This window comes from Galeopterus variegatus, unplaced genomic scaffold (assembly GCF_000696425.1).
Source record: "Galeopterus variegatus unplaced genomic scaffold, G_variegatus-3.0.2 Scaffold6011, whole genome shotgun sequence".
In the NCBI taxonomy this organism is placed as follows: Eukaryota; Metazoa; Chordata; class Mammalia; order Dermoptera; family Cynocephalidae; genus Galeopterus; species Galeopterus variegatus.
Genome location: NW_007732122.1, coordinates 65121 through 81645, shown reverse-complemented (window position 1 = coordinate 81645; position 16525 = coordinate 65121). Strand labels below are relative to the sequence as shown.

General features: G+C 42.4%; 1 protein-coding gene across 1 annotated transcript; it reads left to right on the top strand.

Annotated features, from left to right (window-relative positions):
- Nucleotides 1-246: 246 nt before the first annotated feature.
- Nucleotides 247-3013, top strand: LOC103605716 (chromosome unknown open reading frame, human C4orf19). The gene is made up of 2 exons (XM_008590343.1): nucleotides 247-278; nucleotides 1325-3013. Exons 1-2 carry the CDS (start codon nucleotides 247-249, stop codon nucleotides 2187-2189), a joined length of 897 nt encoding a protein of 298 aa, XP_008588565.1. The 3' UTR covers nucleotides 2190-3013.
- Nucleotides 3014-16525: the final 13512 nt, after the last annotated feature.

Here is a 16525-nt window from a genome sequence, read left to right as displayed (position 1 = left end):
TCTGGCACAGAGGCAAGTGTCAGTAAAAGTTTGAGAACTCAGAATCGATGATTTTATATATGTGGCGATGTCTCCATTAGCCAGTGCCCTCCCTGACCCACGTGTTACCCTTTTGCCAAAATTTGTGACTATTCATTTTGAGTATCTGGAAAATAAAAAGCAAACTTAATTCCTACTGAAATATCATTCACTATGTTCTCTCCTTTTTACACTTTCTCTTCTAGATGATAACAAAAAGTAATCCAGATGGGGTGCAGGTGCTGTAAAATGATACAAAGGTAAAATTGAAAAATCACTTCGTCTAAAGGGAGGAACTTGTGATTATCAGGAAGTTGCTTTTAAAGACCAGGCATGTATTCAGTGCATTTATCCATCTTGGGGCATGATCCACATTGCCAATAAATTTAAAGCTTAGAACTGTTTTGATGTCATTTAAGAGGACACATGACCTAGATTTTTAAATTTTTTCTGCTCACTACTCAAAGCATGTTGGAAAGGAATGCCATCATTCTCTGAGACTGAATTTGTTTTGGGTTGAATTTACATTTCTCCAGGGAGCTTCAATGCAAATAAAAACTTGGGTTTCAGAGGATGCCTGAAATGGCACCACTGAAAATAAATCACCCTAAGCACGTATGAGGGTATTTCAAAAAATTCATGGAAAAATAGAATTAAAAGATAATATGAATCTCTCTGTGAACTTTTTGAAGTACCATCATATGTGCTTTTAATTTTGTCCATATAACATTTCATAAAAATTTGAATAACATGAATCAACTTCTACATAAGATAAAGGGGAAAAAATTAGCTGATGATCATGCTTTCTTCACAAATAAAATTGTCTTTTTTATCCTAGTTCTATTCCAGACACATACTCCACTGCAATCATAATGTGATATTTGGCTTTATTCAAAAAATATTTAGTATAAGTATCTTTGATACTATTACAGATTTCAGAGTTATTTTAATGATTTCATAATATTCCATTGAGGGGACATACCACCAGTACTTAACTCCTTATTTCCCTCTTAGGGGATATTTATCTACTTTTTTTAATTTTAAAATTCCATGAACTACTTTGTACTAGACACACACACACACACACACAACACACCCTTTTCGGATCTCTTTTTAAGATCTGCTTCCAGTGGTAGAGCATTTTTATACCAGCTATATCTGTTTGATTCAGACACGCTTACATTAATTTAAAAGAGCACCTAATCACAGAAATTAAATTAGTGGGAAGAGTAGAAAGTGCAGAGCCTGTGGTAGGAAGTATTAACAGCGGTGCAAGCCTGACCAATTTGCATTATTCTACCCCCAGCTATCTCTTTGATCCCGTCCAAGTGCCCTCCCCTGGCTACGTCAATGAAGTAAGCAGCTATAAGTTAGATGAAGACACTGTTAAATTAAAAGGCAAACAGAGCAATGAAGTCTTGGTGCATAAAAATGATCTTCAGAGTGAGGGCTTGAAGAGGACCGAGAGCAGAGGCAAAACAGCTGTTCCGCAGGCGCTCCCTCAGGGGGACACTGGAGGGGGACACTGTGCGGACAAGACTGGCACTGCTGCCAATGGCATCAGCCCTGCTGCTGTTCTGCAGCCCCCCGAGGGCTCCGGGGCCGGTCCTGCAAACAACGTTCACCCAACTCAACCCTTCCTGGAAGAAGAGGACTCCGGGAAACAGGGCTGTGTTCTGCCAGCCTTGGAAGAGACTCCAGTCATGCGAAATGGAGACTCCAGAGCCCCTTCAAAGGCACAACATCTTGCCTGGGAAGTACAAGACCATGTCTTCCAGATACCAGCCCCAGATTACCCTCAGCTCTCGGGCCCAGCTGTAGACAATGTTAATCTTGAAAAAAAGGATTTTTTCCAGATCCACACTGAGGATGAGCCCCTGGAGGGAATTTGCCCCAGGCTGGTAGGGCATGATTTGAATATGCCCTTCTCCATGAAGAGAAGCTGGGATTCATTAAATGAGGCCGTGGCAACAGAAGTTCTAAGTGTTTGCTTTAAAGAGGAGGGTCCTGGTCATGCTGTGTCTGTTGACTCAAGAGACGGGCAGAAGGATACCTACTGCTCCAGTGGAGATGGGGGTGGGGAGATGGTGGATGAGGATGCAGCGGTGGCAGAAGCCCTGGCAGCTCTAGAAGCTGCTACTGCTGGAGAAGATGTGGATGAGGCTGATTAGGGGAGGGGGTTTGTGCAGGCAGGTAGGCCAGTGTCATGCTGAGCGTTGGAGATGCACTTGCTCCTTAGACACAGAGCTCTTCAGCATTCACTGGTGCGGCCTTACCAGTTGTTTACATCCAGCCTCTGTTCTGACCGTCAGTACCTGTGCCATACCGTTTGTTCACTATTGGCAACGTCACTCTGTCGATGGACTGTCATTCAGGACACTAGAATTAAAATCTGAGTGGGACATTGTGTCCATGTCCCCAGCAAATGCAGAAATTAAACAGCCTGCTTGCCAACCCTTAAAGCTCTCCAGAACATCTGGTACAGATGTTCATGAGAATGTTCTGAAATCCCAATGCTTAATCTCAAGGACACGCAACCACGGAGCATTCTGTTTGACTGTAAATTCTTTACCATGCTTTTGAGAGCCAAACATTATACCCAACCTGGAAAAGGTAGTTATCCCATTTAAAGTGCCTAATATGTCCCCAGAGCATGGCTTAACTTCAGGGACAATCACCCAGGGAACTAATAACTAACCACTTGTTCAACAGTGAGTTAAGCTTGGCAGCTTTCAAGGTGGAGAAGACCACTAGTAAACAAATGGTTAGTCATTAGCTGTGATGTGATATTAAAACAGCTTGACCTTAACTTTTTTACATTATTATATGTTGCTTTTTAATCTCCTTTGGGATTGGGAAGGCTAGCCAAAATAATTATTAAAACTGCTGGTATCATATTTGGGTTTTAAGTTCATGAGTTTTGGGACCTCGAAGCCATATATGGAGTGTTTTTATGCCATTAAATGTCTCATTCTAATTAAAATATAACATCATATGTGTCTCTTTTTCTTAGCTCAAACGTGGTTCTAATTTTCCCAGACTATCAGTGACCCTTGATGTTTTCAATTTAAAGAACTAGATAAGAAAATTACAGTCAAGAAAGATCAAGTCAATTTGCAAAGCACAGCTTTGGGTCTCTGTCCCTGGAGTTCAAACTCTTGATACCATGACCACATGTGCCAGTCTTGCCTTAAAGATGAACAAGCCCTGTCTGGATTTCAGCCTCCTAATTTATAAAAACAAGGACAGCCATATTGACATGGCTCCTTGGAGAATGTAGAGGAGTTAAGGCCAGTCAAAACTATCTAGAAAAATATAAACACAGAAGATGCTTCAGTATGGAGTTTTGTAACACAGCGTCTGAAATCTGACTGACCTTGGTTTAATTTCCAGCTTTGTCATATGATCTTAGGCAAGTAACTTAACCCTTTTCTTTGTTCATCTCTTTAGTGATAATAATAATAGTATGTGTTTATAAAGACTAAACAAGAGCATGGAAGTGTTTAGCACAGTGCCTGGCACACAGTAGGCACTTTAAAAATTATGTCTTAGTAGTGAAAAGCAAATCCTTTAAAAATGTTTTTACATCCTCACAACTGAAAACTAAGACTATGAAGTATTTATAATTTCGTCACTTCCTTTTGGTAATCATTCAACATAAAACATGATTTCTGAGCTTTCCAGCATCTTTAAGGATAACACTCTTACAAATACTTAATGAACATACATTACCCTGGTTGTCCTGGTATTACAATGACAAGCCATCTCTACATACAAGGTCACTCAGGGCCCTTAAAAGATAAACTGTTGGCATTGTTAATTACATTGTAGGGGTGTTTTCTATTTTATTTAGTACACGAAATGCTTCATATTTCAGAGTGCATATTCCTTCAACAGTGTCCGAAGTATATCAGTTGGGATTATGTTCCTCTACATGCGACAAATGGTTTATGCAAATAAAGGTTTAACTTATCTTTACGTAAAACAAATCTGGAGGTAGCATTCCTGGCTAATAGGGCATTCCATGTATCAGTGATCTATGTTCCTTCAATCATTTTGGCTTCTTCCTCAAGGTCACCTTGTGGTCTAAAATGGCTGCTGGGGCATCAGTCATTACATTTGCATTCCATGAAGGAAAAAAAATAATAAGGGGCCAAAAATCCTATTCACTATTCAGGACATCCCAGAAGTATAATTCAACCCTTCCACTTATACCCATTGGTCAACATCTGGTAACTAGGCCACATCTAGCTGCAAGAGAGGCTAGAATAGTTGTCTTTCTAGCTGTGTGCATGGCTTTCCCAAATAAATCCAGGGTTCAATTACTAAGAAGGGGAAGTAAACACAGTTTTGAGGTGGTCATCTTATAGTCTCTGCCACACCAGGTCCTCAAAACCCAAAAGCCTGGGATAGAGCTAGTTTGTAAGAGACTGAAAGAGTCTATCTACATTTATCATGACACAGAAGGGGCTTAAGCCTTTGTCCAGAGGAAAGAGGACTGGATAGCTACTGCCATCCCAACTTTCCTCAGGAAATGAATGAAAAGAAAACTCAGATGAGGAAGGGGTAAGGTAAGGTATTCGTGCAGACAGGTCTCTTTCCCTTACCCAGAAACACTCTTCTTACATAGGCATATAATTTTACATTTTGGAACTGTTGCAGAGAGTTCACCGTAATTGACAACTCTATTAAGTTTTAAAGAGTCTTTTTTGCAAATAACAACTTCAAAAAGGTAAACATATAGCCAAGAATTTCAAACATTTTTTAAAGAAGCAATTCTGGCCTCTTTCATCTTTACCCCAGTATTCAGACTCCACCAAAGGACATCAGAGGAATGTCAGACTATCTAGGTTGAAAAGAAACTCCAGATTTTAGCTTTATCCATCAGGTTGTCTACCATCTTGCTGTGTGTAGTACTGTCTTTCAGAAGTTTGACGCTGCCCCTTTTCAGAAAAGTGATGTTGAAAATGGTGAGCCTTTTCAAACATTCTGGACAATTTGAAAGCACAGACACTGATTCTAAGGCATTAATTATGCTCAGGTGCAGATATCCCAGTTCTGTACTACCCTTAGCCAATTACCCAACATGGATATTTACCATGTTAAATTTTGATTTTGATTGAAGATTCCTATATTTATATATTACATATAGGTTTCTTGGGCTAAGAAGTTACATTTAACTTTCAACTGGGGGAAATTGAACTATCATATAAATATGAAATTGAATGTTTTTCCCTGGTTGCCAAGGCAGATAGTAGCAAATTGTTATAACTGACAAGCCAGATCTCCAAAAGAATAAAGAGAGGTGCTGGCCCATTAGCTCAGTTGGTTAGAGTGCAGTATTATAACACCAAAGTCAAGAGTTCAGATCCCCCATACCAGCCAGCAGCAAAAAATAATAAAGAGAATTTTTGGTTTATTACATAGCACATGCCCCTTTGTCCATGGTCAGTGAGTGTCGGTCATTCATCATTTCCCTCTTTCTGCCCCACTCTGGATCTCTGTTCTCTTCCTACCTCTTCCATCATTACCTCCAAGCAGGAGACTGTGGGACAAATGAACTAGACACCAAATGCAAGTACATGAGCAAATGTCTCCTGACTTCCCTAGTTTGATCATCGGTGTGCAGCCACATAGCAGGTGGAACAGAATCTCTACTGCAGCACAGGATGTGGCCTCTATCTGGTCCTGGACTTGGACTCCACTCTTCACCAAGGGGGCTCCTATTTGCACAATGAGTATGATAAAATGTAAACATTCTTGCTTTCTGGGTTTTTTTTTTTTTTTTTTCCCTCTAGATAAAACCTCATTCATTTTAAAATCCTGTATTATGGAGTCAGTGACAATTAATCACAGGTAAGCCAACATTTGTTTTTAATGGTAAGTGCTTTCCCTGTAATCTTAGGGAAAAATAAGTAGCTCTTTTATTTGTTTACTAAATTTGTGAGTTTCTCCCATGTATCAGGTTATACATAGCAGACACACCTGAACAGTCTGCTAACTTCTCAAGCATTCCCCCCACCCCCGCCACCACCGTCCACTTTAAGGAATATTGTATGCAAGCCAGTGTGCTGACTACAGGTAATTCCTACCTGAACATTAAAGTAAGTCACTTGGAGTCAATTACTAGCAATTTTTTTTCAGCTAAATTGACTATACTAAACAAGTACCTTTCACCTAGATCTAAGAAAGTATATGGCACAAAGTGGTAAATCAATGTTATTGGTTGAATGACAGAATGAAAACTCTTCACAGTCTGGTTGAGGAGACATCTTGCAGCTAACCAAGAATTCTGAATGCTAATTAGGAGACTAGTATGGTGTAATACAGGTATAAATGCAGGCTGTGGGAATGAAAATCTATATGAATTTGAGAGAATAGAATTTACTTTTATTGTCCAGGCTCTTCAATTTCAGACTAGCTGCTCCATTTGACCAATTTCTGGTGCCTGTGCAAAGCTGGACAGAGAGTAGAATTTGGGCAGCTGGTGAAGGTTTGGACTTTATAATAGTCCATGTTACCCTGAGGGCAGTTATCCCAAATTGAGACCAAAACCTTAAGAAAACTAATGTTTGGTGTCTAGCAGTGGGGAGCTTGGCTGACCTCATTTTTCAGTCATCTTGAACTCAAAATAAAGAAAGGATGTGTATTCGTGTAATGAGACTCAAATCTCACATTTCTCCTGGCTCCTACAAGCGGGATAAAGGGCATGGGGTTGGCTGTGCAGTGACACCTGCAGCCATGCCACATCTCCTCCAGGTCTTCTGAGGTTCTGACCACCTGGCAATTGCCTGGCAATTCACACACATGAGCTTCTTTAATCCCGATAAACTTGGGGTGGGATCAGGCTGTGCCTCTTGCTCATTGTATGACCTTGGGTCTAAGTTTCTTAAATTTTCTAAGCCTCAGTATCCTCATCTGTAAAGTGGAGCTCATTCCTGTTTCCCAGAGTTGTAAGCAGACATTCTCTGTAAGCTCCTGAGGCATGTGGTGTCCTTATCAAAACAGCAGATTTTTGTAATTCAGTAGGTCTCAGGTGGGGCTCTGGCATCTGTAACATTGATGTGGCAATTCTCCAGTCACACTTAGAGAAATACTAAGACTATACCAGGGATCCCATACCTTTTTGATCTTGCATCAGTTATCAATAAAAAATATTGCACCTCTTCATATAAGCATGTTTACAAATAAGGGTACTGTCTTCTTTTACTAATATGGTATATACTTTATAGAGCAATACTAAGATGCAATAACAATTAAATATCAATCAGAGTTTTGATATTTTCTTCCCATACCCCATAGTAGGGTATGTGAAACCTACAATGGAAACCACTGGTTTAGAAGATCAAATGAACTAGTATATACAAAAGCACTTCGTAAATAGACAAAACTGGGCTAATGTTTTTGACAGCATGTTAAAACATACACATGCGTGTGAACCATGCACTTAGAATACAAGCACACAAAAATGCACACCCCATACCACTCACCTGCCACTCTCCACCCCCACCTGTGCTGCCCTTTGAGCCTGTTTTTTAGTAGACTTCTGTATTTCCTGCTTTTAAGCATTTTGGAATAGCTAATGTAGAATTATGGGTAAAATATGACCTAGAGATCAGAAGGTAGACAAAGAATTTTACTCATTTCCCTGATCCAAACTGCACATTTCAAACTAAGATGAGTGAGACTTTTGGGGGACAGGCTGATTAGAATATGTGTTTAGTCAGAATCTTGCTACTTTGAAAGCACAACAATCTAGTTTCTATTGGCATAAATTACCAACTTCTAAAAAAATCCCAGAAAAATAATTCCATCCCCAAGTCCTACTCATCCTTTTCCATTCTCTAGAATATTCCTAAAGCTATGGAGAATGGCACATGAAAACCTCAGAACCTACATAAGTAAGGAAGATTTCACAGGCCAAAGAAGGTTCATGGTCTCTGCCCATCAACTACTGTGCTGTCTTAGATGTTGATGCTTAGAAACGAAACAAAAGTTTTCAATTACCAATTTATGAAGCCATAAGATCTAGGCTCTAAGATTTTCATGGCAACAGCAATAAGCCAAGGGACAAACTAGCAAGGACTATGATATAGTTTGGATACATGTGTCCCCCCAAAGTTCATGTTGAAGCTTAATCCCCGCTGACAGTGTTAAGAGGGTGGGGAATCCTATTATAATAATTGAAAGGTGGAGCCTTTAGGAGGTGAATGGATTGATAATAAGTTCACTGGGTAATAAGTTGAAGGTTTAATGGTGGTCACGGGCATGGTTCTGAGGGCTTTAAAAGGAGCACCAGTGAGGTTAGTCTCTCTCTAGCTCCTGCCATTTTCACCATATAATACCCTGCACTGTCACCACAAAGAACAAGAAAACCCTCACCAGACGTGTTCCCTGGACTTTGGACTTCCCAACCTCTGAAACTGTAAGCAATAAATATGGTTTCTTTCCAAATTACCCAGTTTCATGTATTTCTATTATAAACAACAGAAACAGATGAATACAGATTTTTAGAGTATTTAAATTAAAAGTTTATAGGAAAAAAATTGATAATGAGTGAAAAATACCCGCAAGGACACTATTTCAAAATAATTTGTCAAATAATACAACTATTGATATAGAAATCTTATTCAATAATAGTTTCTGGGAGCCATCAAGTTATGGGTTTTGGTATTTTTATAGGTGCAAATATAGCTTAACTTTGTAAAACTGCCATTAGTTAAGCATTTAATGCAGCCAGGCATAATTCTAAATCCTGCACATGCATTGTCTCATTTAAGCCCACCATCACCCTAAGAGTTGACCCTAAGAGTTCTCCCCATTTCACAGATAGGGAAATGGAGGTTCAGAAAGCTAAGTAACTCATCCACCATCACACAACCAGTCAGTGGCAAAATCTCAACTGAACCCAGATTGAACAAGCTGGTGCTTTAAAGGACTGCATGATACAGCCTCTCTGTGTAGACACCCATGTCCCCATCAGACAAAAATAAGTACTGAATTAAAATGTGAGATTCCAGGGCCGGCCCGGTGGCGCACTGCTACAGTGCGCCGCTTTTGAAGCGCGGCGGCGCTCCCGCCAAGGGTTCGGATCCCATGTGCAGACCAATAAGTACTGAATTAAAATGTGAGATTCCAGGGCCGGCCCGGTGGCGCACTGCTACAGTGCACCGCTTGTGAAGCGCGGCGGCGCTCCCGCCAAGGGTTCGGATCCCATGTGCAGACAGGCCGCTCACTAGCTGAGCGAGGAGCGGGGGCAACACCGAGGGTTGCGATCCCGTTGCCGGTCCCGGTCCAGTACGGGCGCGACACTGAGGGTTGCGATCCGTTGCCGGTCACGAAAAAAGACAAAAAGATAAAAAAAAAAAAAAAGTGAGATTCCTTTACAAACTTGAGGTTTCTAAGAAAGAAAGCCTTTGGTCATTATTTCAGGGAATGCAAAAATCAAAATAAAGTGAATTCTAAGATCTGAAAAGTAAGGGAACTATACAACAAAGTGGTGGGGATAAGAGCAACTCAACTTTGTGTATGGAAACTTACATGTGTTGTCAATTGGGAAAGAAAGGGTTTTTTCTGGTTCTGGGGAAGATTTTATTAAGGAAAGAAAAGTTAGTCAAGACTTTGTAAGATCTCTGAGACTGTCTACTATCAATGGCACTTGTGTTTTTAAACAATCGTAGAACCATAAATCTCCTTATCCTGCAAAGCGTGAAGAGGACCCACAGGCCATACGAGCTCACCCCTGATCAGCCAGTGCATATCTTAAGATTCATTTTCTCAGTTCCCTCACCTGTGAAGTAGAGGTGATGGCTGAGCCCCCTCCTGGGCTGCTGTGAGACTTAAAGCAGACACCAGGTACTTAGCACACACCCATCAGAAAATAAGCAGTAACTGTTAGATGTGACTTTAGCACACAGTGAAGGTCATCTCACACTGGTCGGCTTTTATGAGTAACACTCACCACTGTCTAATAACTAAATCTTGGTCGCCAAAGCTCCCTGAACAGCCTCTAATGATATTAAACAATTTCTAAAATGGCTAAGTCCTTTTCTATCGACATCATTAATAATCTTCTCAAGGCAAAAATGCATCTTGGGGGCACTTCAATGTCAGTATATTTTTTAATACTCTTTATTTTCATCATTTAACAACTGTGGGACACCAAATAACTTATGCTTACTTAAAATTTTAAGTCACGTTGAGTTTGAAGTGAATATTTACGCCATTAAAACCGACCTATTTCCTTTATCCGTCCTTGCCCCAAATACATTTTTATCAAATAAAATGCATCTTCAATGCAAAATAGAAACATTGGGAGGTTTGGAAAGTTTGGTTGATTATTTTGGAGGGATTGTGTTTGGTTTGGTTTTTATTTAGTATGGTTTTTTGTATGGCTTTTGTTTGATTTGGTCAACATTAGGATATTCATCCATAATAAGCAAACCCATAAATTTTGCCATTTGGGTACAATGTTATAATTCCAAGAGCATTTTGTCTATGACTTCTCAGCTAGATTAACTTGGATACAAAAATAGAGTTCTTTTTAAACTCGCTGAGATACTTGTATCACATGCACATCTTTATCATAAGAGTGATAAGTTAAGATTTCAGCCATTTGGGTACAATGTTATAATTCCAAGAGCATTTTGTCTATGACTTCTCAGCTAGATTAACTTCGATACAAAAATAGAGTTCTTTTTAAACTCGCTGAGATACTTGTATCACATGCACATCTTTATCATAAGAGTGATAAGTTAAGATTTCAGCCAGAAAAAACAGAGAAAGAGAACATCTTGTAGATCTGGGTCCATTCAACATCAGGGCAAGGAAATCATTCTCTCAAGTAAGGTGTTTGAGCTGGGGCCAGGGAATCTCAGGCCCCGTAGGTGTAGTTACCTCCTGTCCCCAGTTCTTCCAGTCCATCTTTGAATGTTAAGCAATGTGAATGTGGCAGAAACATCAAGAACCGACTTAAAGTGGCCATCATTTATTTCACTAAAGAGGGCCAGAACTTGGCAGCTCTCAGGCCAATAAATTGTTCTGTTTAGTCTGAGTGACTACGGAGTGAGCACTGGCTATACCCAGACCAGTGAAGTGCATTACGCGTCCACGCTCATATCATCCTCACAACCGCCCTAAAAGGCACATATTATCTTCACTCTGTAGTTAGAAGATTGAGGTCCAAAGAGTTATAGGTCACAAATGGCCACAGGCATCTGAAAGCCAAATCTGTGCCCTTGTTGGGAGCTATAACAATGAGCCCTGCCCCAAATCAAGGAGAGATGGAGGGAGGGGCTTGCAGGAGCATTTCACAGCAGCCACACCCTGGCCAGCCTCCCAGCGACGGAGCCTGGCGGCTCTGGGCAACCTCAGCTGTAGGGCCGGCTGCCGGGGCTTCACTATCCACAGGGCTCTACAGCTCCTCGTGTATCTACTAGTGTGTAAATAACTGCATTAGTCGTGGCTTCTTTTTGTTTGTTCATTCTTCTGATTGCAAGTGACAGAAACCCAAACTGGGCAAAACAAGAGGGGAATTTCCTTGAAGTATTCATAAAACTCAAAAGAGCAGCTGGACCTCAGAGACAACTGGACCTTGGGCTTGAAAACAGAATTGCCTCTCCTCCCTCTGTCTCCTCCAGCCCTTGACCTACAGCTTTAGCCACCAGAGAAATAAACTGCTTTCTCCAGCTCCAGTTTGCAAACATCCCAGGGAGGGGCTCCATTTGGCCAGGTCACAGATGGGTCACGTGCTCACCCCAGGCATGTCCAGTTGCAGTCGGGATAGCAAAGTGTGTGGCTGGGTTCTAAGAGGGAGCAGAGGAGCTTTCCACAGGAGAGGGATGTCATTCCCAGAAGGGACAGGTGCTGAGCTGCTCTGCAGCCCAAGGCACTCACTGCCTCTTCATCCTCAGATCTTTTTTCCACCCCTGGACTTCCATCTCTTCAACACTTGGAGGCTCAGCTTGACTCTTAAGCCATATGTGCTGGGCCATTCACAGGCCACTCTGATCAGCTGTGGAGGGACAGATGCACACAGACCCTTTACCAAGTTACCAAACACGGCCACAATGGTGGTGCCCTCAGCAGGGGTGGATGTGGAGACATGTCAGGCACTGTGACTTTGCATGCATTTTTCTAATCCTTAAAACCTCTTTGGGGTGGATCATTTTACAGATGAGGACATTGAGGCCCAGAAAGTTAAGGTAATTTTCCCAGTATCACACGGTAGTGAGTGGCAGAGCTGGGATTCAAATTTAACAGCAAAGGTCAGGCTACTTCTGAGACCACACTGCTCCCAACAGTCACCCCACTTCTATGACAGTATTCAGGACATGATGGTTTTCTCCAAAGTGGAACTCAGTTATTCCTACCAGCATCCAAGATTAACACCTGCAGGGACACAAGCTCCCAGGTAAGGAACTGGACTTTCTGATTAGAAAAACAATAGACAAACTGGCAAGGTCAGAATATGGGTTAGGAAAAAACTAAATTTGAAACTTTACTCTCATAAAATAATAATATTCTTTTATTTTTAAAGTAGAATTTATTCATTCAGCAAAAAATCATGAGTGCTTTCTGCACACCAGGGTCTGAAGGAAGATACATACAGCACCACCAACAAACGGCCAAGTCGCCCTCCCTGTAGTTCTTGCATTCGGCCAGCAGAGGGGGCGAAGTGCCAGCTCTGTGCAAAGCAGATGACCAGCCAGTCTGGACATCAGCCGACCCAGACAGGCAGCGACACCACCTGGGCAGCCACAGAATGCCAGAGACAAAGAAATCCCAGGTGTTTTTTCAAGTGTTTGAAGCTACAAGGAGGGACCCCGGGGGAGATCTAAGAAGAGTCCTGCAGAATGATCCTGGGAGTATGAGGAAGGAACAAGGAAATCTTTGGGTAGCACCAACATGCCCCATTCAGACAAAAGAGAGCATCCAAGAACCGGCCAGTCAGACCTCAGGTGCAAACACAGCCCTCCTTGGCCACAGCCAACTTCTCAGTGACAAGCTGAGATCATGGGACCCCATTTCCAAGCCCCCAATGTTCTGCAGTCCTCGGTAGGAGGGTTCTCCCACCTTTTCACTATATCTGATGGGGGTGGAGGAAGCCCAGATATCAAGACAGATTTGAGAAGGACCTGCAGAAGCACACAAGGCCATGGGCAGTCCCCCTGGCAGATTCACCCAGGAGGTGCCCGTGAGATTGCTGAACCAACTGTCCGGGCTAGCACTGCAAGGTGAGCATTCTGTCTCCACATAGGACAGAATGACCACAGGTGCCGCATCTGCAACTGCTCAGGACTCCCCCAATGAGCTGAGGAAGAAAGGAAAGCAAATAGTGACTCAGAGACACCCATTCTGCATTACACTTGTACTAGAGGGGATAGCAAAAAGGCTAATCAAAAACAAAATCTGTCACCCCAAGTGACCCCTTTCAACTACAAAATGAAGGATTTGGGGAATTTTTAACATCCTTCCTGGTGCATACATTCTGGGTTTCTGTGTTTTCATGGGCCAAAACTTACAGTCAGCTTTTCCACTTCCTCAGCATAAGCTGTTATTCATCATGTCTTCAACACACACACACACACACCACACACACACACCATTCAAAGTCAAAATCCCATGAGCACAACAAAGAGTGAAGTTTCCTGTATATACATTAAAAAAATTTTAACCAGGATATGGAGAGATGGAATGCAGATGATGACAAATGACTGTGTGTTACAAATGAATCACAACTACACTGAACGGGGTGGGGGACAAAGGAGCTGACCTAAGTAACTTTGGCAAACAGGGTTTTGACTGGATACTGTACGGATAAAAAGAACTGTACACACACACTGGATTCCAGCTGGTAAGTGTGTTTCTTGGCATACATTTCCAAACTACTTTGTATGTGTGCTAGAGTTGAACAAATACGTAAAAATATTATAGACAATAAGAGCCAGGTTTCCTCACTGCAGAAGGAAAAAGTCACAAATAAGGAAAGCGGGAAGGTTCGAATGAGTCCTGTGGAGCACAACTGGAGTCAGAGGTATCAGTGTGGACACAGGCTTGTTTTACAGATAGATGGACACAGAAGGACAGAGAGATGTGTGTGTATGCATGCATCAGTGGGGGCGGGGGTGCAGGGAGAGCCCAGGCAGTGACAACCCAGCATCAATGAGCACCCCTACTGCCCTAATCTTTATTTCTAAATATTCTTCAGCTAAAGGAACCAGAGCTCCCTGGATTACTGTGGATTCCAGGACTGGGATAATGAGAATACAAGATAACAAGATGAACCTGGAGCACTGTATGATACCAGAAAGTAAAAAAAGGATTTCAGAGACAGAGCGAGCGAGAGAGAGAGTGATTGAAGTAAGGAGAGAAAAGAAGGGAAAAGAAAAGAACAATGGAGCCATGTCAAAGGACACAGGCACCAACCTGTAAGGGTGCCTACCACAGAGATAACTGCTGCAGGCAAGATCCACCCGTGGATGGTGCTGTGGTTTGAATGTTTACCCTTTGAAACACATGTTGAAACTTAATCCCCAATGGGGCAGTACTGAGAGGTGGGGCATTTGAGAGGTGACTAGGTTATGAGGGCTCCGCCCTTACAAATGGGTTAATCCATTCATGGATTCATGGGTTATCATGGGAGTGGAATTGATGGCTATATAAGATGAGAAAGGGAGACCTGAGCTAGCACGTTAGCATGCTCAGCCCCCTCGCTGTGTGATGCCCTCTGCCACCTCACGACTGCAGAAGAGTCCTGTTTTAGTCTGTCTTGTGTTGCTATAACAGAATACCTGAGACTGGGTAATTTATAAGGAAAAGAGGTTTATTTGGCTTATGATCCTGGGACAGCTGCATCTGGCACAGGCCTTGGGCTGCTTCTACTCATGGTGGAAAGTGGCAGGCAGCTGGTGGGTACAAGCAGATCACATGGCGAGAGGAAGCAAGAGAGAGAGAGGGGAGGTGCCAGGGTCTTTTAAACAACAAACTTGCAGGAACTAATAGAGTGAGAACTCACTCAGGCCCCCACCCCCCAGAGAGCATTAATCCATTCATGAGGGATCCACCCCCATGACTCAGCTCCCAACACTGCTACATTGGGGATCAGATTTCCACCTGAGTTTTGGAGGGACAACATCCAAACTCTATCAAGTCCCCACCAGCAAAAAGGCCTTCACCAGATGTATCCCCTTGACCTTGGACTTCCCAGCCTCTGGAACTGTAAGAAGTAAATTTTGCTTCTTTATAATCACCCAGTTTCAAGTATTCTGTTATAAGCAACAGAAAACAAACTGAGACAAATGGTGTAGTGGGTTGAATTGTGTACCCCCAAAAGACGTGTTGAGGTTGAAGTCCCAACTCCCAGGACCTGTGGATGTGGCTTTATTTGGATATAGGGTCTTTGCAAATGTAATCAAGTTAAGATGAAGTCCTACTGGATTACAGCCCAAAATCCAATGACTGGCATCCTTATGAGAAGAGACGAGGACAGAGACTCACTCACAGGGAAGAAGGCCATGTGAAGACAGATAAGACATCGGGGTGAAGCAGCTACAAACCAAGGAATGCCAAGAACTGCCAGCAACCACCAGACGCGAGGAGTGGGGCAGGAACAGATCGTCCCTCAGACTTCAAAAGGAATCAACTCTGCAGACACCTTGATTTCAGACTCTGGCCTCCTAAACTACAAAAGAAGAAACTTCTGTTATTTTAGGCCACCCAGTTTTTGGTAATTTGTTAGAGGAGCCCTCAGAAACTAATACAGACGTTGAAATTACTGGGAGGATCTCTAAGAGGAAATAGGATATTCTCCCAATCTCAAAGTATCTTCTCTCAAATATCTGTTAGTTACAAAGGGAAAAATAGTAGCTTTACCAAAGTGAAATCTGGCAGACACCAGCTCAACCAACGAGCGAGTTTGACCTCACTGGTAACACATATCATCATCACGTCCCCCTGACATGGTGCAGTGGGAAGGGTACATGGTCCCTGTGGTGTCCTTTCCCTAATGCCAAATCTCAATCTAATCATGAGAAACAGCAGGAAAACCTAAGTTGAGGGGCATTCTACAGAAGAACTGACCAGTACACTACAAAGTGTCAAGATCACGAAACCCAAGAAAAGACTAAGGGACAATCACAGATCAGAGGACACGAAGGAATCCAACAATTAAATGCAATGGAGGGTGCTGAAACAGAAAAGGGAAATTATTGGGCTGTGCTTTAATCAACAGTACCGTACCAATGTTGATTTCTTTGTTGTTGATCATTGGCCAAAGGTTACATAAGATGTAGACATAAGGGGAAATGCAGTGAAGGGTACACACAAGCTCTTTGTACTGCTTTTGCAACTCTTATACATCCAAAATTATCTCCAAATTCAAAAAAATAATTACTGGGTGGGCCGGCCCGGTGGCGCACTGCTACAGTGCGGCAGGCACTCCCGCCGAGGGTTCGGATCCCACATACAGACCGGTTCCCGCTCACTGGCTGAGCGGGGCGGGGGGGGA